At 42.2% G+C, this 23,960-nt stretch overlaps 2 protein-coding genes across 2 annotated transcripts in view; one reads left to right on the forward strand and one right to left on the reverse strand.

Annotated features, from left to right (window-relative positions):
* The first annotated feature begins 740 nt into the window (after positions 1-740).
* On the forward strand, positions 741-3,030 carry ptger4c (prostaglandin E receptor 4 (subtype EP4) c). The gene is made up of 2 exons (XM_014190305.2): positions 741-1,612; positions 1,786-3,030. Exons 1-2 carry the CDS (start codon positions 761-763, stop codon positions 2,407-2,409), a joined length of 1,476 nt encoding a protein of 491 aa, XP_014045780.2. The 5' UTR covers positions 741-760; the 3' UTR covers positions 2,410-3,030.
* Positions 3,031-3,050: 20 nt separating this feature from the next.
* LOC106598943 (artemin) overlaps positions 3,051-23,960 on the reverse strand; it is a 28,011-nt gene continuing 7,101 nt past the window's right edge. Inside the window, exons 3-5 of the mRNA XM_045714529.1 lie at positions 9,009-9,100; positions 8,636-8,834; positions 3,051-8,194 (exon numbers count right to left, since the gene is read on the reverse strand). Of these exons, the coding sequence (XP_045570485.1) occupies positions 7,719-8,194; positions 8,636-8,834; positions 9,009-9,100 (767 nt within the window). The 3' untranslated portion in view covers positions 3,051-7,718. The remainder of the gene's footprint in view (positions 8,195-8,635; positions 8,835-9,008; positions 9,101-23,960) is intronic.

Raw genomic sequence — 23,960 nt, forward strand, 5'->3', positions numbered from 1 at the left:
AGTGACAGTTTTGAGTGTCAGTCTATCCAACAAATAGGCTAAGGCTATGTTTCCTCAAATCATTAGTGAAGCTGCATAGTCTTGACTGGTTAGTTGCTGTCCATGGTCCTGCCGTGCTAGGAAACCTTACATAGCTGACATAAAGTAGCTACTCCCGACTGTAACATTAATAAAAGCATAGATGTGGTTCAGAACACCGGGCTCTGTTGCTGGGCTGTGCACTGAGTAAACCGAATACATGTCTACTGTTGAATAAATACATGTATGAAAACAAACGGTTGAACATTTATTGTAGAAATAATCACGCACTTACTTTCCAAGGATAGACGTTTGTCATAATTGGTCTATTCCTGTGTTGGAGTCGTGCAGGGTTCAATATTGAAACTAGAAATATCGTAGTAGGCTATACCTCGTGCACCTGACGTCACATTATTGACATCAGTAGCTGTGCGCGAGCGAGCAGCCTGTAGCTTAAATACCAGCAGCAGCGGCAGGTGCAGTTGTAGAAACAACACAAACCAAAGCACGCTGTTGTGGGAAATGTTGGAATCTGCTCGTAGAAGAAAAACAAAGCTCAGAAACATGTGTTCTGTGGTGTTGTAGGCTACGTTTATATATATATATATATATATATATATATATTATATTGCTTTTGATGTGTTTATAACTTGTGAAGAGACACTTCTGGAAATTTTCGGGAGGAAAGGGAACGTTTCTAAGAAGTTGAAGCTATCAAGCTATTTTGTTTCAGTTAGGAATTATGAATAATTCCTTCTATGGCGATGGCTCGAACATTTCAGAACTAGTTCAACCGCTCTGTGTCTCCCACAACCAAAGCCCTTTCCCGCCACTGCGACTGGAATCCAAATCACTGGTCACTTCAGCCACTATGTTCGCTTTTGGAGTCATGGGGAACCTCATAGCCATTGTTGTGTTGTGCATCTCAAAGAAAGAGCAGAAGGAGACCACATTCTATACGCTGGTTGTTGGAATGGCTATCACGGACCTGTTGGGCACCTGTTTCACCAGCCCGGTGGTTATCGCCACCTACATAGCCCAGAGGTGGCCGGGTGGAGAGCTACTGTGTGACTTTTTCTCGTTCTCTATGCTCTTTTTCGGCTCGGCTGGAATGTCCATTCTGTGCGCCATGGCAGTTGAACGATACCTGGCCATAAACCACGCTTATCTTTACTCCCAATACATTGACCGGACGACGGCGCGTTTGGCCCTCATGGGCATCTACCTGGCTAACATTGTGCTGTGCATCATGCCCAGCTTTGGTTTCGGGAAGCATGTGCGCCACTTCCCGGGCACTTGGTGTTTTTTGGACTGGAGGGCGATGGACCCCCTCGCTGCCTCGTACTCGTTTTTGTATGGCGGGTTCATGTTGGTGTTGATTGCGGTGACAGTTCTGTGCAACTTCGCAGTGTGTCGGTCACTTGTGGGGATGAGCCAGAAGACGCGGATAGTGAGAGCGAAGGTGTCTGAGCAAGGAGGCTCACGGCGCGGGTTCCTGCCCTCCGTCACCTGCCCGTCAGCGGCTGAGATCCAAATGTTCTGGCTGCTGATATTTATGACCATCGTTTTCCTGGTGTGTTCCATTCCTTTAGTGGTAAGTGAAATGCTAATATTGGAAATGTAATTAAAGTTATTGTGCATGCATTATGTTATGGGCATGAGTTTCAAATATGGCCTAAACTATCCAACACAGACAAATTAATAGTATATTGCTGAAAAATTGTTTGCTTTATCCACATATACAACTTTTATGTATCAATCTGACAGGTGCGCATCTTTGTAAACCAGCTGTATGGTCCTTCCAGCATCTGTGCCGGAGTGAATCCAGATTACCGCAGTGATCTGATGGCCATTCGCTTCGCCTCGTTCAACCCCATTCTGGACCCCTGGGTATACATCCTCTGTAGGAAGAACCTGTTGGTCAAGGGCTGTGAGAGGATAAAGAAGACAGTTGGACAAGTCAAGGCGGGCCGCGGGCGTAATTTAGGCTGGGTTGGCACTAGCAGTCATCATTCACTCCCGTCGTTTGAACACAGCAACGACACCAGTTACGCGTCATTACGCACGACCAACTACAGAAACGACTCGGAGAACAAGGTTACCACCAAAAATAAATCGTTTACAGACTTTACCATACGACACGCTTGGGACCTTGACACGGCACAGGCGAACTTTCATCCGTTTAGTGTAGACCAGACTACCGTGATCGGTTTCGAGGCGGAGATAGCTGTGGTGTCCAAACCGACCATGATCGCGTCACAGCTCGGAAGCAGCGAGGCGCTTCCGGAGATGTGCTCACCAGCAGGTCTTCATAGCCACGTCAGTAAAGTGGACATAGTCACCTGTACCTTCAGCACACTAAGCTCCTGTCAATCGGAGAAGTGCCTCTGATCAACTGTTTCCCAACAAACGTAAATGTTTTCATATAGACTTTTACAGCAAATGTCTGAGATGCTGAACACAGACAGCCAGACAGACACAGGTCATTTACCTTGATGTAGTCTACAGGTCAGATTACAAAGGCTGGGCTTCTGCACACAGTAGATTTTACAAAATGGACCCATTTGGGACATTTTAAGATGCACTTTATGAATCTGTAACGTGATTGTATTATGATCATACTCTAAGGGGACCATATACACCTACTTGCCTTCAACACAGCATTATCTTTATACTTTTTGAATTCAATGAATTTAAGAATTACATTTCTACACAGTGGTCCATTTTATTTGATCTTCTCAATATATTCAGATATCAGTCTTTGATTGATACAAATATGTATTTTTTCTGTTAAATGATGCGCACAACTTAATGCAGACAGACAATAAATCAATGGCTTAATAAATTATTGGAAATGCTGCTTCTTTCTGTGCCATAGCCGTGTTGCATGCAGGGAATATTAACTGAATGTACCAACATGTCCAACTTAGTTTTGTACTGTTTCATATTTTTGATAACATAACTGTGAGTGAAGATTAACTTTCCTATTTAAATGTGTTTTAAAGCTATTGGAAAATGTATTGTGAGCTCTTTTGAAAAATATACATCATTAGTGTTGTGCGGAATTAAATCAGCTAAACAGCACACATTGTTTCCTGAAATATGTTTAACTAAATGCACTTCATGAGTAGTGTGTGAATGACATAACAAGCAAGTTCCGGAAAGCACACATTTAAAGCTGATCGAGGTTAAACAAGATCGGTTCCGACAACAGTTCAGAGTCATGGCGACGTCAAGTGACTTGTCATCAAGTTTTGTGGTCTAATTTATTAAATGAAGCATGGCTCCATATATGTTTTTGGTGTTGTTTATTGCCCATTCTTTTCCTGAGAACAATATCAATGAACACTTGTGTTGAGAGATCGTCAACCTAATAATGATCACACACTCTGAGACCATTGATGAAAAGTGTGAAGGAGTGTGATGCCCTCTTGAGATGAATAGTGTGAACTGAACACCTTTCGCTCCATGTTCCTGTACTTATATATCCAACCTGTAGGGAGCACAATAACACAAGGATGAGTACCTGTAAAACGGCTCTAGCTGAAAAGGACTGTCTCCATGGGGAAATTTACAATAGTCTTAATTTGCAACTCTCGCCTCTATTTCTGCATTGATCTGAAAGAAGTGGACATGCAAAAGCAAAATCCCACTTTCTTGTGTTTTCTTTCCTGTTTCAGGTCAATGCAGATGACGGATTTAAATGCACCCCTATAATGGTGAAATATAGGACTCCCAACCCAGCAGAGGTGAAGCAAGGGTTATGGGGTCAACCTTAGAAAGAATAAGCAATCCATTGTATATTTAGAAATACTTCATTCCTACACAGAATAATGCCATTGTACAAAAATACAGGAAACCATTTAAATAATGATTATAATAATAATAACATGAATAATATTGAGTGTAATATTGCTCTGAAATACTGAAACAACAATGACATAACTCAACTAAGCTTGTAACCTGGTAAAGTTTTCCACCTCTGGACTATTAACTTCCTTTGTGTGAAATGAGACATACTGTATGTTGACGTCAGGGTTGGGTAGGTTACTTTCTAAATGTAGTTTGTTACAGTTAGTAGTTACCTGTCCAAACACTTTAATTTGTAAGGTAACTTTTGGATTACCCCAACTCAGTAAAGTAATCTGATTACTTTCAGTTACTTTCAGTTTACTTTCCCCTTAAGCAGCACTAGAAGAAGACAACAAATGAATATTACCAATTGAATGACATCTATTGCAGGATAAATCAATGTTAGAGTTTAAATAGCCCACCATATATGGATGTTAAATTTTACTTTATGGGTTGGTTATGTAGGCTTCTTCTAACACATTGCTTTCTACTGTAATACAGATAATAATACGATTTCGCTAAATCTTTACATTTAAAACCAAAGTCTGTCAGATTTTCAGTCATTCCAATTATCTTAATACCCCTTCATCTTCAAGAATAGGACTTGGATATATGGAAATATAGATGAGCCAAATTGTTTTACCTGAGCATAACCCAAAAACGAAGGACCTGTTGATTAGGATTTTGTTGTCATGGAGGACTGATTGGGCTCGTTGCTTCGAATTTAAAAATAAATGCTGCTCTCATGAAATCGCATGCTTTGAGCACTACCGAAAAATGAATGCATATGCTGCATTTAAAGGCCTATTATTTACGTTTTTGTTGGTGGCACTTTGATATTTCGATCATTTGCAGCTGTTTAATTTAATTAAATCTACTAAAAGTGTACTAGTGTGAGCATGTGTTCATTTGACCTATGGACATGTTTTTTTTATCAACACGAATTATATTGTGCAATAAAATCCCCATTTGTGGTCTCCTTCAATTCAACTCGAGTTTAGAAGGGAGGAACTCCTTTAAACTTGTATTCCATTGGCTGGGATCTGCACTATATATGCAGCTGTTGCAAGAACGCATTTTTCACTGGCTGTCAACTGGTCGCAAAAACAATGATTGATAGGCAACTTAGACTTCTTCAATTCCACCATTATTGGGTTAAAATACACATATACACGTGTGAACAGACATCCACAACAACCACAATCCGTAAGGCAAATAGCGAAATGAGAGAGCAGCAGTGTGATTCACTTCAATGCACTACGTAGATAACAATAATAAGTGATTTCGGTATGGCCTGTAGGCTACACCACTGCTGTCTTCCATACCGCCAAGTGCTTATTTAAATGATATAATCTTTGGATGGCGACAGCAGTAGCACCATTGGAAGACGTAGTTTGCTTGCACTGTAGCCTACAAAAGCCTATGCCTGCTCTTTTACCGCGATCCATCTAACACATTTGGTGTGTCAACATAGTGTTCTCAGACTCAAGCAGAAACACGTATATTTTCGGCTTTTTTCAATGCTGATTTGAACGTAATTGTGAAAACAGAAAGGTTTCATAAATACGTTTGGAAACACATTCCACAGCCATGTCTGTAATAGGTGTGTGTACACGTGTGCTTGTGAGCAATGAAGAGAAAGAGGAAGAATGCTGTAGCATGCCACAATCTGCATTGGATTTGCTTACACTGTATAATCTACTGTGTGTGAGTGTTATGTGGATTTCTCAGTGGTGTAAAGTACTTAAGTAAAAATACTTGAAAGTACTACTTAAGTCGTTTTGGGAAGTATCTGTACATTACTTCACTATTTATAGTTTTGATAACTTTTACTTTTACTTCACTACATTCCTAAAGAAAATAATGTACGTTTTACTCCATACATTTTCCCTGACACCCAAAAGTACTCGTTACATTTTAATGCTTAGCAAGAGAGGAAAATGGTCTAATTCACACACATCAAGAGAATGTCCCTGGTCATCCCGACTGCCTCTGATCTGGCAGACTCACTAAACACATACTTTTTTTTAAAACAATAAAATGGTGCTATCTGGTTTGCTTAATAGAAGGAATTTGAAATTATTTATACTTTTACTTTTGATACATAAGTATATTTTAGCAATTCCATTTACTTTTGATACTTAAGTATATTTAAAACCAAATACTTTTAGACTTTTACTCAAATAGGATTTTACTGGGCGACTTTCACTTTTACTTGAGTCATTTTCTATGAAGGTATCTTTACTTTTACTCAAGTATGACAATTGAGTACTTTTTTCACCACTGGGATTTCTTTAGATATTGTTTTTAGATTTATATATTGGTCCAGAAAATCTATATACCAAACATTATTAAGACGGGGCTCCCGAGTGGCGCAGCAGTCTAAGGCACTGCATCTCAGTGCTAGAGGTGTCACTACAGACCCTGGTTCGATTCCAGGCTGTATCACAACTGGTTGTGATTGCGAGTCCCATAGGGCGGCACACAATTGGCCCAGTGTCATCCCGGTTAGGGTTTGGCTGGGGGTAGGCTGTCATGGTAAATAAAAATGTGTTCTTAACTGACTTGCCTAGTTAAATAAAAGTTAAATAAAATAAAATAAATAAAAGATCTGATCCTTTGAACATTCACATGACTTGACCAAAGATGAACTATTGTACGATACAGAAACGGCTGTAGTTTACAAACAACAATGAGTTGAATCATATATTTGGGCTTTGAACAATACTATATGCTTTTAAACAATTTAATTCTGAAATGTATTTCAAAATACATATGCTGAAGTCATATTAATTACTTTTTCAGATTTTCTCAAAATCCCAATTTTGATTGTTATTATTTATGTGTCCTGTCTAGACACTTGAAGTAACTATGTTGACACCACATTTCATGCATTTACACCAAACAGAATTTGTTCAGTGGTGTATTTTGATATTGTACTAAATAAAGTACAAGGACGTGAATGGGGTAAAAGTAATCCTAGAAGTAATCATTTTGTTTTTTCAAAAGTATCTGTAATCTGATAACAATATTTTTGCTGTTAACGTAACGGACTACAGTTTATAAAAATGTAATCCGTTACATGTAATCGGTTACACCCCCAACCCTGGTTGAGGTTCTTGCCACTTGTTCTGATCTTTTTGATGTTTCAAAACAACATCCCACACAATTCAATGACAAAGGACCCAGCAACACAACCCATGGGATGTGTGATCATGACAATAAATATAACTCTACAGTCCATCTCATATGAAACAATAATAAATAAATAACTTATTTGTGATAAATATGTTGGTTATAATACAGTAACTCAAAGAGATGCATGGCATCCATTTGGTAGGGTTCAAGTCAACACTGAAAAATGCAATTATGGTATGGAAGATCCCTGTTTTGAAGGAATTAACATATGTTGACATTGTTAAAAGTGTTTTGAGCTTGTCGACCTGTGTTCAAATGCAAATTTTCAGCAGTACCCCAGGTCAGTCTTATACATATCCCAACTGCTGTGAATATTCAAATCCCACCATTGTGTGGTCACCGTCTTGCCATTCGCTCATGACAGTTTCCCATTGCCAACAAATCCACTTATCCTCAACAGGGAATGGACAACGGGAAGAGGCGTGGCCTCGCTCCACCATCAAAGACACTACAGAATCTCCATTCTGCTTTGTACTGGGTACCAGCCCTGCTGCATATGTTTCGGAGCGACCACTTCTGCCCTTCCAGAACCCAGAGGCTCTCCCTAGACCCAGCCTCAACGGCGAGCCACCATCTGTATATTCTCAGGCAGGGGTGAGTGACAGCCAGTCACCACCCCCTCCTATTCTCCCTCCTCCAAGTTGGCTCCCTCAGCCCATACACATGCAGCTGGCCGCCGACAGCGACTGGATGGTCTGCCACGCGGTCTGGGCGTCCATGAAGGACACAGGCTCGTAGCTGTTGGGCCGGCAGCAGGGGTGGGCGCTGACTCGCCGGGAGGTCCTCCGCGGCAGGGACCCGTCCTCCATCAGGGCCCTTAGAGCCAGGTCGTAGTTGGTCCTGGACGACTGGCAGGAGCCCACGCAAAACTTGAAGAGGACGATCTCGTCCGAGTCGAAGCCCAGGCCCAAGTCCCGCACCCGCATCTCTCGTTTCTCCACCCTGCAGTCTGGGCTGCTCTGCTGGGGCTGCCGGCCCTTCCCTTTGCCCTTTCTATCCCTCTCTTTCTTCTTCCTCCTCTTCTTTTTCTTGGCCGAGCCTTTTGGTTCGGCGTCTGAGTTGCGAGGGGAACGTCTCCCCCACCGGCCACTAGGGTGGTCGTCCGCTTCGTCCATCACAGAGAGGTCTGAGAGAGAGAGGGAGAGATTTTGTTGTTTTATTTAGCCATAATTCTTTTTTTAAAATCTTATTTTATTTTAATTAAATGTATTGACCTGAAAATTAGACAATACAATAGCAGTAGTGTTGTACTTGCATACATTATTATATGTACTATTATTATTACTACTACTGAATTGTATTTCATTTCCTCATTGCAATTTACTTAATTTACTGAAATGCTGTACAATTGCTTTGGCAATATCTACAAATTGTACTTCATGCCAATAAAGAAATCTGAATTTGAGAGAGAGAGAGAAAGTTAAGATCAGTGGCTTATACTCTAGAATTGTGTTGCACACCCTTCGTTTAACTCTTCTCTTTTCATGGAGAACATCATGCCTGATTAACAGGTGCAAGGCTTAAATTGAAGGTCCTGTTGAACATGCAGATCTAGTTCCACTCTTACCATAGAGGCCATGCCAGGGGGAGTACGGGTCCCTCTTCTCCTCTTGTTCCTCATCCACCTCAGGTAGAGTGTCTGGGAGCTGCCTTTCCCCCATCCCTCCCACCAGTCCCACAGCCTGGACAGAGTCTGCCTCCAAACCAGCGCCCATACGGGCCCCCTCCAACAGGGGCAGCAGAGAGACAACCACCCACAGCAGCACCTACAGGAGAGGACAGTCCATGAGAATTGGTACACGGAGCAGAGGACCAATGCAGCCAACAATATGACAACGATAAATAAGGAGGATGATAAATATGATGATTATGGATGATGAGGTAAATCATGATGAATCTGGTGGTTATTATGATGACGGTAAAGCTAATAAGTAACTCACCTTCATATTCCTCAGGTGGTAAGGTGCACCTGCTGATGGTCTGGTGGTCACCCCTGATCTGTCCCTCCTCCTCGTCCTCCATCTTGGCCCACCTGGAGAGAAAGCAGAACAAGGCCTCGCTCTGTCAATTGTCCCGACCTTAAGAACACACTCTTACAAGAATAAGATAAACGAACAACATGATGCGGGCTGCTAGTGTTAGCTTGTCAGTACATACAGGCACAGAACTGCTCCTGTCCAGATACAGGCTACCTTCAGTCAGATACCAGTCAAATACTTCTTTAGAAGGAGGTAGAGCTGGTTCTGCTGAAGGGGAACACGGGGATCACATAAAGCGGTGATGCTTCACAGAGATCTTAGAGGAAACCACAGAGATGAGGAGGTCGTGATAAGGGGTTTGAGCATGGATTAAATGTAGACGTTTATATAGGAGGCGTACGGTGTGACCAGGTTAGCTGTATGTCAATGATAGGGCCGCACATCTCACCTAAGGACTGTTACTGTAAAGAACCTTCAAAGGCTCAAACACAAATTTGACTGGCGTTCAGCACATCAGCTAAAGGTCCCTGGTTTGACCCCGGGTTTTCGGCACCAACTTTGAGGTGAACAGTAAAGGAAAACAAACAAGTAAATAGCACTAATGGTGCAGATTCACACTCACTGAACTTGAAGACAGATTATGCTAAAAAAAACAATGGGTGTTTGTTCCACTTAATTTGTTAAGACAGTCAAGCACCTGTTGCTAGAACAGCAGACTATTACATAAATTGAGCTCAGAAACAGAAGCCAGTGTCATCACCTTCCCATCTCTCTCCAAAGAGCTGAGGTGTCACTTTAGAATCATGGATCCAGCATCCTACAGTACATTCATCTTCCATCCTACTGGTTCTCTCTGTCCTCTCAGCTCTCCATATATACCCCAGCTGACGTGCCATTTAAGTAACACCATAGGAAACGTTCACATGTGGAGGGATTGACTAGAAACAACTCATGTTCTCGAGATAATCTTTATTCAATCTCCTCTGGGAATCTCAAAGCTCATTTAAGGTGAGAGCAGACAAAATTGGTTGATTTCAACATCATCAACAGATGGTATGGCGAAGCAAAATTCAGCTCGATAGGGTCTGTGTGTGCATCTCCAACCTGCTTCAGAGGCTTGACTATATCAATATAGTTACTGAGAAACAGTAAGTCAAATCAGGGCCAGGGAGAATGCAGACGTCTGTCTCTTACACAATGGAACCTGAAAAGCAGAGGGAAATGTGTGTGTGTTTGTGTGTGTGGTGCTGCGTGTGTGCGCATGTGTGTGTATGCAGAGTAGAGAGACTGCAATCCAACTCCCTCTCCCCTAACCTGTTTTAAAAGCTGACCATTGTGAGAGAGAGAGAGAGAGAGAGAGGCTAAAGGGGCTTTTTCAACTGATCCCCTCTTGGTCCCTGGAGAGGCCTTGTTTTGAGTCCTTAATGCCACAGCTGGGAGCGTTTAGCCTCCTTTAGCCTTGTATGCTGGGTGTATGTGGGCCTGTCTGCCCGGCTCATTTCACCCCATTGCTCTGGAGCTGTTTACAGCCCAACGCCTCCAGCCCCTCAGGGGGTAGAAGGTGGAGGTGGGCTAGCCGAGTCCTGAAGACCTCCAGAGCTTCAGTGTGTGTGTGTGTGTGTGTGTGTGTGTGTGTGTGTGTGTGTGTGTGTGAGAGAGAGAAGTGTGTGTGTGTGTCTGTGTGTGATTGGCCTCACTGGTCTGATTAAAGGCTTTGGTTTGGTCAGCAGCCTCTTCATTCGCAAAACTGAAACAAGGAGAGTCGATTGCTTGTCACCTTATATTTGTGTTGTTGGTACAGTTTCCTCCCCTTATTGAATACACCCACGAATTACAGTACCATTCCAAAATTTGGACACACCTACTCATTCAAGAGTTTTTCTTAGTTTGACTATTTTCTATATTGTAGAATATTAGTGAAGACATCAACACTATAAAATAACACATATGGAATCATGTAGTAACCAAAAAAGTGTTACACAAATCAACATATATTTTATATTTGAGATTCTTCAAAGTAGCCACCCTTTGCCTTGATGACCTCTTGGCATTCTCTCAACCAGCTTCATGAGGTAGTTACCTGGAATGCATTTCAATTAACAGGTGTGCCTTGTTAAAAGTTAATTTGTTGAATTTCTTTCCTTCTTAATTAATGCGTTTGAGCCAATCAGTTGTGTTGTGACAAGGTAGGGGTGGTATACAGAAGATAGCCCTATTTGGTAAAAGACCAAGTCCATATTATGGCAAGAACAGCTCAAATAACCAACGAAAAATTACAGTCCATCCTTACTTTAGCACATGAAGTTCAGTCAATCTGGAACATTTCAAGAACTTTGAAAGTTTCTTCAAGTGCAGTCGCAAAAACTATCAAGCGCTATGACGAAACTGGCTCTCATGAGGACTGCCACAGGAATGGAAGACCCAGAGTTCTCTGCTACAGAGGATAAGTTCATTAAAGTTAACTGCACCTCAGATTGCAGCCCAAATAAATGCTGCACAGAGTTCAAGTAACAGACACATCTCAACATCAACTCTTCAGAGGAAACTGTGTGAATCAGGCTTTCGTTGTCGAATTGCTGCAAAGAAACCACTACTAAAGGACACCAATAAGAAGAAGAGACTTGCTTGGGCCAAGAAACAAGAGCAATGGACATTAGACCGGTGGATATCAGTCTTTTGGTCTGAAGCATGGAAGAGGTGTGATGGTGTGGGGGTGCTTTGCAGGTGACACTGTCAGTGATTTATTTTGAATTCAAGGCACACTTAACCAGCATGGCTACCACAGCATTCTGGAGCGATACGCCATCCCATCTGATTTGCACTTAGTGGGACTATCATTTGTTTTTTTAAAGGACAATGACCCAACACCCCTCCAGGCTGTGTAAGGGTTATTTGACCAAGAAGGAGAGTGATGGAGTGCTGCATCAGATGACCTGACCTCCACAATCGTCCAACCTTAACCCAATTGAGATGGTTTGGGATGAGTTGGACCGCAGAGTGAAGGAAAAACAGCCACCAAGTGCTCAGCATATGTGGGAACTCCTTCAAGACTGTTGGAAAAGCATTCCAGGTGAAGCTGGTTGAGAGAATGCCAAGAGTGTGCAAAGCTGTAATCAAGGCAAAGGTTGGCTACTTTGAAGAATCTAAAATATATTTGGATTTGTTTAACACTTTTTTGGTTACTACATGGTTCCATATGTGTTATTTCATAGCTTTGATGTCAATGTAGAAAATAGTCAAATTAAGAAAAATCCTTGAATGAGTAGGTGTGTTTCCAAATTTTTGACTGGTACTGTACATACGTACACATTGAATTGTAAATTTGCTCTGAGTAAGGTTAGGTTTGCAATGAGATGGGAAGAAAAATGTAAGCTATCCTTATTGATGAGGGTGGCAGGAAGCCTAGTGGTTAAGAGCTTTGGGCCAGTAACCGAAAGGTCGCTGGTTCGAAACCCCAAGCCGAGTAGGTGAACAAAATCTGTCGATGTGACCTTCAGCAAGGCACTTAACCCAAATTGCTTCTGTAAGTCGCTCTGGATAAGAGCATCTGCTAAATGACTAAAATGTTTATATACAAATATTGTAAACAGTTGTATTAAACAATAAATAATTACACATTAATTGTAAATAAACTAAGTTGATATTTGCTCAGGGCTAGAGTGTGTTCCACCCAAGACTAATATATGGACAAATGATATTGCTTGAACATAAACGTGTTTCACATTATCATCACTGAGTTGGGTATAGCTAGCCATATGGCATAATCCATAACTACTTTTGAATTTTAGTTAGCGGTGGCTAAAGTTAGCTGAAGTTTGAAGTGGCTGAAGAAAACCAAACCATGGATTACAGTTTCTCCAGGTCAATAGACTACTTTCAAGGTGAGGAACCATCTAACATCAAGTTTTAAAATCCTGAACTTGGCCTTTAACAGCCCAGATCCAATCTCTCCAGAACAGAACAATCTTCTATAAGGAAGCCCATTAGAGGTGTTCTGTCCTCCAGCATTACCTGTCACAGACAGCCCTACAGCAGGGGGAACGGACCTCACTAAATCACCATCACAATAAAAGACACCCGGGGAGAAAGAGGAGATTCAATTACTAGCCCCTGTCGTGTCTTCCCCTGATCATTACCAGACACACTTTTATCTGGGTACAGAAACTTCCATAACACCTATGATGATATACACGGCATGCATGTTCCTTATTCCTTCTGGTTCCTGTGAAAACCTCTTCGAATATGTCCAGTCCATCCAGTCAGAACAGACCATTTGTACACCTGGCGGTTGACTACTTGTTGCTTTTCAGATTCTGGTAGCAAACACACACACCCATAATCTCCACAGTCCCGTACTGTGTGTTCTTACGTGTTAAAGTGGTGGGTTCGGGTTTGATTCGCCCCTTAAAGTGGCGGGTTCGGGTTCGATTCATACCCTCCCTCACGTCACTTCCAGTTGAACGCGGAGCGAGGAAGAGCTGCGGTTAAGTTTGTTTGGAAAGTTTGTTTTTTGAAAGTGTATTGGAAATTTCTTGGTAGCTAGCTAGCTAGCTTCTTAGTTTGGATCCCGTGACGCGTTTGGCATCAGTTGCTGGGACTGCTTGTCTCTTTCCAGTGATCCTGCCGACCAAGGACGGGTCTGAGGAGCTATTTGGCGTCGCAGCTAGCCTAGCTGCTAGCTAGCTGCATATCAAGCTAGCGGGGTTTTCTTGAACACAGCCCGCGACACGGTTAGCCATTATGGCTGGGACTGCGGATTGTCCCGGGTTTGTGTCTGTCTAGATCCTTGCTGTTTGTTGTTTTCAATATTCCCATTGACCTGCCCTGTCTGGAACTGCGAGGAGTAACAGCATAACCTACGTTGCTAGCTACCATGACAAAGACCAAAGCCGGTGGGAGTACCGTTGAGGACAGTGGTGTCTCTCTATCACATGTGAAGGATCCTTTAAACTAACAAAAAGAGACCTACAAGCAAATGTTACAACAGCAAGACATTAGCTTCAAGTGTTTTGCCAAATACTCGTGGATTCTACTAATAAAAGAATGGACGACCTGACCAGAGAGGTCCAGGACCTGAAGAACAGTTTGCAGTTCTCCCACGGTCAGCTCGATGAGTTGAAACAGGAGAACGGCAAAATGACAGCAATCTGTAAGTCATTGAGAGAGGACATTAGTTCTGTGTGTGAATCCATGATAACATTGACAGATAAATCTCGAAGGACAATCAAGGCAGAACAACATGGTTGTGGACGGAATTGCAGAATCTCCTCATGAGACCTGGACGGAGTCTGAGGACAAAGTGAGGGAAATGATCTCTAAGAAATTGAAGATGGACCACAGGAAGATTGAGGTGGAGCGCGCCCACAGGACTGGAAAACCCACCACCGGCCAAGGTGATAGGCCCAGGCCAATAGTGGTCAAGTTCCTGAGGTTCAAGGACAAGGTAGCTGCTCTGGAAAGAGCCAAGAACTTGAGAGGAACTTATATCTTCCTCAATGAGGACTATCCTGAAGCTGTGCGCCAGAAGAGGAAAGAACTAATCCCAGCCATTAAAGCTGCCGGAGCGTGTGGGGACATTGTTTACATCCGCTATGACAGGCTCATTGTCCACCAGAAGCCTGGAAGGGATGAGAGAGCCAAGCCTATGGGTCCGCAGCACACACACACACACACACACCATTTGATTAATGGACTGTAGAATGTACATTTTTCCTCTTGCTTTGTTTGCTCTTTTCAGTATTATGTCTGTCTCTGATAAGCTACCCAGGAAAGGGCTGAAAATAGCCCATATTAATATATGTAGCCTTAGAAATAAGGGTCATGAAATCAATAACTTGTTAACATCAGATAACATTCATATATTAGCCATTTCTGAGACTCACTTAGATAATTCATTTGATGATACAGCAGTAGCAATAGAAGGATATAACATCTATAGAAGAGACAGAAATGCTTATGGGGGAGGTGTTGCTGTATATATTCAGAGCCATATCCCTGTAACGCTTAGAGAAGATCTTATGTCCAGTGTTATTGAAGTGTTGTGGTTGCAGGTTCACTTGGCACATCTAAAGCCTTTTCTTTTGGGGTGTTGCTATAGGCTAACAGTCAGTATCTAAATAATATGTGTGAAATGCTTGATAGTGTATGGATGTAAACAGAGAGTTCTACTTTCTTGGGGGCCTGAATATTGACTGGTTTTCATCAAGCTGTCCACTCAAGAGGAAGCTTCTTACTGTAACCAGTGCCTGTAATCTGGTTCAGGTTATTAATCAACCTATCAGGGTGTTAACAAACACTACAGGAACAAGATCATCCACATGTATCGATAACATTTTTACTAATACTGTAGAACTTTGTTCTAAAGCTGTATCCGTACACATTGGATGCAGTGATCACAATATAGTGGCTATATCCAGGAAAGCCAAAGTTCCATAAACTGGGCCCAAAATAGTGTATAAGAGATCATACAAAGGATTTTGCTGTGGCTCTTATGTGGATGACGTTAAAAATATTTGTTGGTCTGATGTGATTATAATGAGGAGCATCCAGACACTGCACTTGATGAATTTATGAAATTGCTTCTTATAATTATTGATAAACATGCACCTGTTAAGAAACTGACTGTTAGAACTGTTCAGGCTCCATGGATTGATGAGGAATTGCAAAACTGTATGGTTGAAAGAGATGGAGCAAAAGGAGTGGCTAATAAATCTGGCTGCACATCTGACTGGCTTACTTACAGCAAATTGAGAAATTATGTGACTAAACTTAACAAAAAGAAGAAGAAACTGTATTATGAAGCCAAGATCAATGATACGTATATAGAATAATGGAACAAAAACTTTGGAGTACTTTAAAATAAATTATGGGCAGAAAGAAAAATTAAACTCCATCTTTCATTGAATCAGATGGCTTATTCATAATGAAACAATTTGATGTTGCCAATTATTTTAATGATTATTTCATTGGCAAAGTGGGCAAACTTAGGCAGGAAATGCCAATAACAAACAGTGAGCAATTGTATTCATGCAAAGGAAAGCATTGCAAGTTTGAATTTTGGAAAGTTAGTGTGGGAGAGGTGGAAAAATTATTGTTATCGATCAATAATGACAAACCTCCTGGCATTGACCATTTAGATGGAAAGCTACTGAGGATGGTAGCTGACTCTATAGTCACTCCTATCTGTCATATTTTTAATCTGAGCCTAGAGGAAAGTCTTTGTCCTCAGGCCTGGAGGGAAGCCAAAGTCATTCCGCTACCCAACGGTGGTAAAGCGGCCTTTACTGGTTCTAACAGCAGACCTGTAAGCTTGCTGCCAGCTCTTAGCAAACTGTTGTAAAAATTGTGTTTGACCAAATACAATGCTATTTCTCTGTAAACAAATTAACAACAGACTTTCAGCATGCTTATAGAGAATGGCACTCAACATGTACTGCACTGACACAAATGACTGATGATTGGCTGAAAGAAATTGATAATAATAAGATTGATTGTGAGAGCTTTACTGTTAGATTTCAGTGTAGCCTTTGATATTATTGACCATAACCTGTTGTTGAAAAAACGTATGTGTTATGGCTTTTCAACCTCTGCCATATCGTGGATTCAGCGCTATCTATCTAATAGAACTCAAAGGGTTTTCTTTAATGGAAGCTTCTCTAATGTCAAACATGTTAAGTGTGGTGTCCCACAGGGCAGCTCTCTAGGCCATCTACTCTTATCTATTTTTACCAATGACCTGCCACTGGTATTAAACAAAGCATGTGTGTCCATGTATGCTGATGATTCAACCATATACGCATAAGTAACCACAGCTAATGAAGTCACTGAAACCCTTAACAAAGAGTTGCAGTCTGTTTTGGAATGGGTGGCCAGTAATAAACTGGTCCTGAACATCTCTAAAACTAAGAACATTTGTATTTGGTACAAATCATTCCTTAAGTTTTAGACCTCAGCTAAATCTGGTAATGAATGGTGTGGCTGTTGAACAAGTTGAGGAGACTAAATTACTTGGTATTACTTTAGATTGTAAACTGTCATGGTCAAAACATATAGATTCAATGGTTGTAAAGATGGGGAGAGGTCTGGCTGTAATAAAGAGATGCTCTGCTTTTTTGACACCACACTCCAAAAAGCAAGTTCTGCAGGCTCTAGTTTTATCTAATCTTGATTATTGTCCAGTCGTGTGGTCCAGTGCTGCAAGGAAAGACTTAGTTAAGCTGCAGCTGGCCCAGAACAGAGCGGCATGTTTTGCTCCTAATTGTAATCAGAGGGCTGATATAAATACTATGCATGCCAGTCTTTCTTGGCTAAGAGTTGAGGAGAGACTGACTGCATCACTTCTTCTTTTTATAAGAAACAATGTGTTGAAAATCCCAAATTGTTTGCATAGTCAATTTACACACAGCTCTGACACACACACTCATCTCACCAGACATGCCACCAGGGGTCTTTTCACAGTTCTCAAATCCAGAACAAACTCAAGAAAGCATACAGTATTATATAGAGCCCTAATTGCATGGAAATTCCTTCCATCTCATATTGCTCAAATAAACAGCAAACCTGGTTTAAAAAAAACAGATAAAGCAACACCTCGCGGCACCACGCCTCTCCCCTATTTGACCTAGATAGTTTGTGTATTAATTGATATGTAGGCTACGTGTGCCTTTAAAAAAATGTAGTTCTTTGAGCTGTTCTATTGATGTTCTGTATTATCTCATTCTCTATTGTGTTTCATGTTTTCTATGGACCCCAGGAAGAGTAGCTGCTGCTTTTGCAACAGCTAATGGGGATCCTAATAAAATATCAAATACCACTCTGACCACAATGCGCCAGATATGCCCTTCTAACTGACGCTAGACTAAACTGCAGTCAGCAGCGACAAAACCAGAGGATCTGATTATGCTGCATAATCCCCTAATGCCTTCCAGGCTGGAGAGGAGAGGAGGTAATTGCTTGTTAGTGCCAGTTTCCACTCTTTAGCTCAGCTGTCGCCTGTCAAAAACCCACAGAACTCTGCTTAAAATGAGAACCAGATACCTGGCAATGTTTGCGGCTCAGATAACCCTGGTCAGAAGCAGCCAATCAGAAGATGTGTACAACACTTCCCAGGGTCCAATATCAATGTTTTGGACATAGTGGCTCTGGATGGGAGAGAGAGTAGTATAACTGCACTTCAACCCTTTAAGCTGAGCAAAGCATAAGGTGAAACAGCGCCACTGGTCACCCCAGGCGCATTTGTTATTGTTTTTGTTTTGTTTATGAAAGGAAAGAGAGGAGCGTCCAGCATCGTAGTAAATACTCTGCTGTTCTATCATGCATGCAATGATGTCTGCGGGGAAAAAACAGTGTTGGTTGTTTGAAGTAACCTCTTTGTTGTTGTAATATGGCAAATAGACGTGGCAGTTTTACTACTATGGCTGCAATCAGTGGTGCTGCTCGGAACCAAACAAAGTGGTTGTCTGATGATGAAACTGTAACCTAAGGGCTGAATCCTTACTTGAGATGTGTGCTCTTAACTTGTATTTCTCATTAATCATGCATTGATGTCGATGAAAGAACGTGTTCCGTTTGGATTGGGGTTTACTGTAAGTGAGCAGTGATTTACCTCTATGGCCCTGAGGTTAGCATCCTCTCTTTAACACCATGGAGGAAAGGTCCAGAAAGGTCCAGAGAAACCAAGGTAATGGTGTTTTTACTGAGCAACCAAAGTGTTTGAAGTTGTATGTGTGGATTATAGTACCCTTACAATCTCAGGCCTAAACTAATGTCCCTCTCAGAGATGCTGTGGAGAGTGAAACCAGACCCTCCACCCATTGAATCCTCCAGAGGACATTAGCCCCACCCCTAACCCTAACCCCAATGGGACTGAGCCACGCACACCACTATTCTGATTGGGTTGTTTGTTTATTTGGATCCCCATTAGCTTGTGCTTTTTCCTGGGCTCCACAAAAAACACTAAACATGACAAGTAACAAACCACTGATACACAAGGACTGTCACACACATTTACAATACCATGACATACAAACATAACTAATAATAATAATACAAATAATACAACTAAACAAATAATGTGCGTATTAGAGTGTGTCTGTGTGTGCATGTGTTTGTGTGTCCCCTCACAGTACATGCTGTTCCATGAGAGGTTGTCCATTTTTTTAAGGTCATTTTTCTGTTTGCTTGAGTAATTGGAGATGGAATGGATTTCCATGTGATCACGGCTCTGTATAATACTGTACATTGCTGTGAATTCGTTTTGGACTATGATGAGACCCCTGGTGGTATGTCTTGTGGACTGTGAAGAGACCCCTGGTGGCATGTCTTGGGGACTGTGAAGAGACCCCTGGTGGCATATCTTGTGGGTGTCTGAGCTGAATGTTATTTGATTATGCAGACAATCTGGAATTTTTATCACAGTAATATTTATCATAAAAACTAGAAGAGAAGCAGTTAATCTCTCATCAACCCTCAACCAGGAAAGACTGGCATGCATGTTGTTGATGTTAGTTCTGTATGTGTAATTAAGGGCAAGGTGTGCTGCTCTGTTTTGAGCCAGCTGCAGCTTTGCTAGGTCTTTCTTTGCTGCGCTTGACCATGTTACGGGACAGTAATCAAGATGGGACAAGACCAGTGCCTGAACAACTAATACAGTTGATTTTTGTGTCAAAAACTTAGAACATATTTTTATAACAGACATACCTCTCTCCATCTTCACAACAACTTAGTCAATATGACTTGACCATAATAACTGGCCATCCAATGTTATATCTAGGAGTTTAGCTTCCTCAACTTGCTCTCTTATACATAACTCCAGTTGAAGTTTAGGTCTTTGAGAATGTTTTCAACCAAATACAATGATTTTTGTTTTAGTGCCTTTGGAAAGTATTCAAAAGTCAAGGGGTCTGAATACTTTCCGAAGGCACTGTATTTAAGACCAGTTTATTATTAATCACCCATTCTGATACTGACTGTAACTCCTTATTTATAATTTCAGTGAGCTCACTGGCTTTGGGTGTTGACATGTAGAGTGTGGAATCATCCGCATAAATAGGCAGCAAACTGATTGGGCGGCTGTTAGAGCCAGAAAAGGGTGCTTTACTATTTTTAGGCAGTGGAATTACTTTAGCCTTCTTCCACACCTGTGGACACACCCTCCTTTAGGCTTTGGTTAAAGATATAGCAGATAGGGGTGGTAATACAGTCTGCTACAATTCTCAATAGTTTCCCGTTAAGGTTGTCTATACCTGGTGGCTTATCAATAATGTATAGTTTCCCATTAAGGTTGTCTATACCTGGTGGCTTATCATTAATTGATGGATAACAATAGTTTTTCCACCTCTCCCACACTATCTTGACCAAATTCAAAAACAATCATTCTCTTTCATTATCAGATCTTTGAGACAAAATATGATGGTTCACTGTTCAATGTTGTAATTTTGCTTCTGAGTTTTTCCAGTGAGTGAGGGAGAGTGAGAAAGGGAGAGTGAGAAAGGGAGACAGCCTTTCCACCTTTCCAGAAACAAATCTCTCACCGTTGCCACTTGTTACAGACCCCCCTCAGCCACCCAGCTGTGCCCTGGACACCATATGTTAATTGATTTCCCCCCCATCTATCTTCAGAGTTCGTACCGTTAGGTGACCTAAACTGGGATGTGCTCAACCCCTCGGCTGTCCTACAATCTAAACTAGATGCCCTCAATCTCACACAAATTATCAAGGAACTTACCAGGTACAACCATAAATCCGTAACCATGGGCTCACTCTTAGATATCATCCTGACCAATTTTCCCTCTATTTTCAGCGAGCAGGCTTTTCTAATCGACGTGGCCCGGGTATCCTGGAAGGATATTGACCCCTTCCTGTCAGTAGAGGATGCCTGGTTGCACTTTAAAAGTGCTTTCCTCACCATCTTAAATAAGCATGCCCCTTTCAAAAAATGTAGAACTAAGAATAGATATAGCCCCTGGTTTACCCCAGACTTGACTGCCCTTGACCAGCACAAAAACTTTCTGTGGCATTCTGCATTAGCATCGAATAGCCCCCGCGATATGCAACTTTTCAGGGAAGTCAGGAACCAATATACTCAGTCAGTTTGAAAAAGCTAGCCTTGGCTTTCCTCACAGAAATTTGCATCCTGTAGCACTAATTCAAAAAGGTTTTGGGACACTGTAAAGTCCATGGAGAATAAGAGCACCTCCTCCCAGCTGCCCACTGCACTGAGGCTAGGAAACACTGTCACCACCGATAAATCTACGATAATCAATAATATCAATAAGTATTTTTCTAAGTCTGGCCAAGCTTTCCACCTAGCTACCCCTACCCCGGCCAACAGCTCTGCACCCCCTGCAGCAACTTGCCCAAGCCCCCCCCCCCCCGCTTCTCCTTCACCCAAATCCAGACAGCTGATGTTCTGAAAGAGTTGCAAAATCTGGATCCCTACAAATCAGCTGGGCTCGACAATCTGGAGCCTCTCTTTCTACAATTATCAGCTGAAATTGTTGCAACCCCTATTACTAGCCTGTTCAACCTCTCTTTCGTATCATCTGAGATCCCCAAAGATTGGAAAGCTTCAGCGGTCATCCCCCTCTTCAAAAGGGGGAGACACTCTAGACCCAAACTGTTATAGACCTATATCCATCCTGCCCTGCCGTTCTAAAATCTTGGAAAGCCAAGTTAACAAACAGATCACCGACCATTTAGAATCCCACCGTACCTACTCCGCTATGCAATCTGGTTTCAGAGCTGGTAATGGGTGCACCTCAGCCAATCTCAAGGTCCTAAACAATATCATAAGCGCCATCGATAAAAGACAGTACTGTGCAGCCGTCTTCATCGACCTGGCCAAGGCTTTCGACTCTGTCAATCACCACATTCTTATTGACAGACTCCATAGCCTTGGTTTCTCAAATGACTGCCTCGCCTGGTTCACCAACTACTTCTCTGATAGAGTTCAGTGTGACAAATCGGAGGGCCTGTTGTCCGGATCTCTGGCAGTCTCTCTGGGGGTACCACAGGGTTCAATTCTCAGGTCAACTCTTTTTTCTGTATATATCAATGATGTCACTCTTGCTGCTGGTGATTCTCTGATCCACTTCAATGCAGACGACACCATTCTGTATACATCTGTCCCTTTGGACACTGTGTTAACAAACCTCCAAACGAGCTTCAATGCCATACAACACTCCTTCCGTAGCCTCCAACTGCTTTAAAAATCTAGTAAAACTAAATGCATGCTCTTCAACCGATTGCTGCCCGCACCCGCCCGCCCGACTAGCATCACTACTCTGGACTGTTCTCACTTAGAATATGTGGACAACTACAAATACCTAGGTGTCTGGTTAGACTGTAAACTCTCCTTCCAGACTCACATTAAGCATGTCCAGTCTAAAATGAAATCTAGAATTGGCTTCCTATTTTGCAACGAGGCCTCCTTCAATCATGCTGCCAAACATACCCTCGTAAAACTGACTATCCTACCGATCCTTGACTTCGGCGATGTCATTTACAAAATAGCCTCCAACACTCTACTCAGCAAACTGGATGTAGTCTATCACAGTGCCATCCGTTTTGTCACCAAAGCTCCATATACTACCCACCACTGCGACCTGTATGCTCTCGTTGGCTGGCCCTCGCTACATATTCGTCGCCAAACCCACTGGCTCCAGGTCATCTATAAGTCTTTGCTAGGCAAAGCCCTGCCTTATCTCAGCTCACTGGTCACCATAGCAACACCCACCCGTAGCACGCACTCCAGCAGGTATATTTCACTGGTCATCCCCAAAGCCAACACTTACTTTGGCCGCCTTTCCTTCCAGTTCTCTGCTGCCAATGACTGGAACGAATTGCAGAAATTACTGAAGCTGGAGTCTTATATCTCCCTCTCTAACTTTAAGCATCAGCTGTCAGAGCAGCTTATAGATAGATCACTGTACCTGTACACAGCCAATCTGTAAATAGCACACCCGACTACCTCATCCCCATATTGTTATTTATCCTCTTGCTCTTTTGCACCCCAGTATCTCTACTTGCACATCATCATCTGCACATCTATCACTCCAGTGTTCATGCTAAATTGTAATTGTTTTGCCTCTATGGCCTATTTATTGCCTTACCTCCCTACTCTTCTACATTTGCACACACTGTACATAGATTTTCTACTGTGTTATTGACTGTATGTTAGTTTATGTGTAACTCTGTGTTGTTGTTTTTGTCGCACTGTTTTGCTTTATCTTGGCCAGGTCGCAGTTGTAAATGTGAACTTGTTCTCAACTGGCCTACCTGGTTAAATAAAGGTGAAATAAAAAATGTAATTACATTTAAAAAAGGGAGAGAGGGAGAAAGGGAGAGAGAGGGAGAGTGAGAGAGAGGGAGAGTGAGAGAGAGGGAGAGTGAGAGAGGGAGAGTGAGAGAGAGGGAGAGTGAGAGAGGGAGAGTGAGAGAGAGGGAGAGAGAGTGAGAGAGAGAGGAAGAGTGGGAGAGAGAGAGAGAGAGTGATGGAAGAGAGTGAGAGGGAGAGGGAGAGAGAGAGGGATAATGAGAGTGGGAGAATGAGAAAGGGAGAGAGGGAGAGGGAGAGAGAGAGGGAGAGTGCGAAAGGGAGAGAGGGAGAGTGCGAAAGGGAGAGAGAGGGAGAGGGAGAATGAGAGAGGGAGAGTGCGAAAGGGAGAGAGGGAGAGTGAGAAAGGGAGAGAGAGGGAGAGGGAGAATGAGAGAGGGAGAGAGAGAGAGAGAGAGAGAGATATACAGTTGAAGTCGGAAGTTTACACACACTTATGTTGGAGTCATTAAAACTCGTTTTTCAACCACTCCACAAATTTCTTGTTAACAAACTATAGTTTTGGCCAGTCGGTTATGACATCTACTTTCTGCATAACACAAGTAATTTTTCAACAATTGTTTACAGATTATTTCACT

Source organism: Salmo salar, chromosome ssa03 (assembly GCF_905237065.1).
Source record: "Salmo salar chromosome ssa03, Ssal_v3.1, whole genome shotgun sequence".
Taxonomy (NCBI): domain Eukaryota; kingdom Metazoa; phylum Chordata; class Actinopteri; order Salmoniformes; family Salmonidae; genus Salmo; species Salmo salar.

Coding starts and splice junctions, on each gene's coding strand:
- ptger4c (XM_014190305.2), top strand. CDS start 761: ATGAATAATTCCTTCTATGGCGATGGCTCGAACATTTCAGAACTAGTT. Junction 1,613..1,785: donor TGTGTTCCATTCCTTTAGTG/GTAAGTGAAATG, acceptor TCAATCTGACAG/GTGCGCATCTTTGTAAACCA.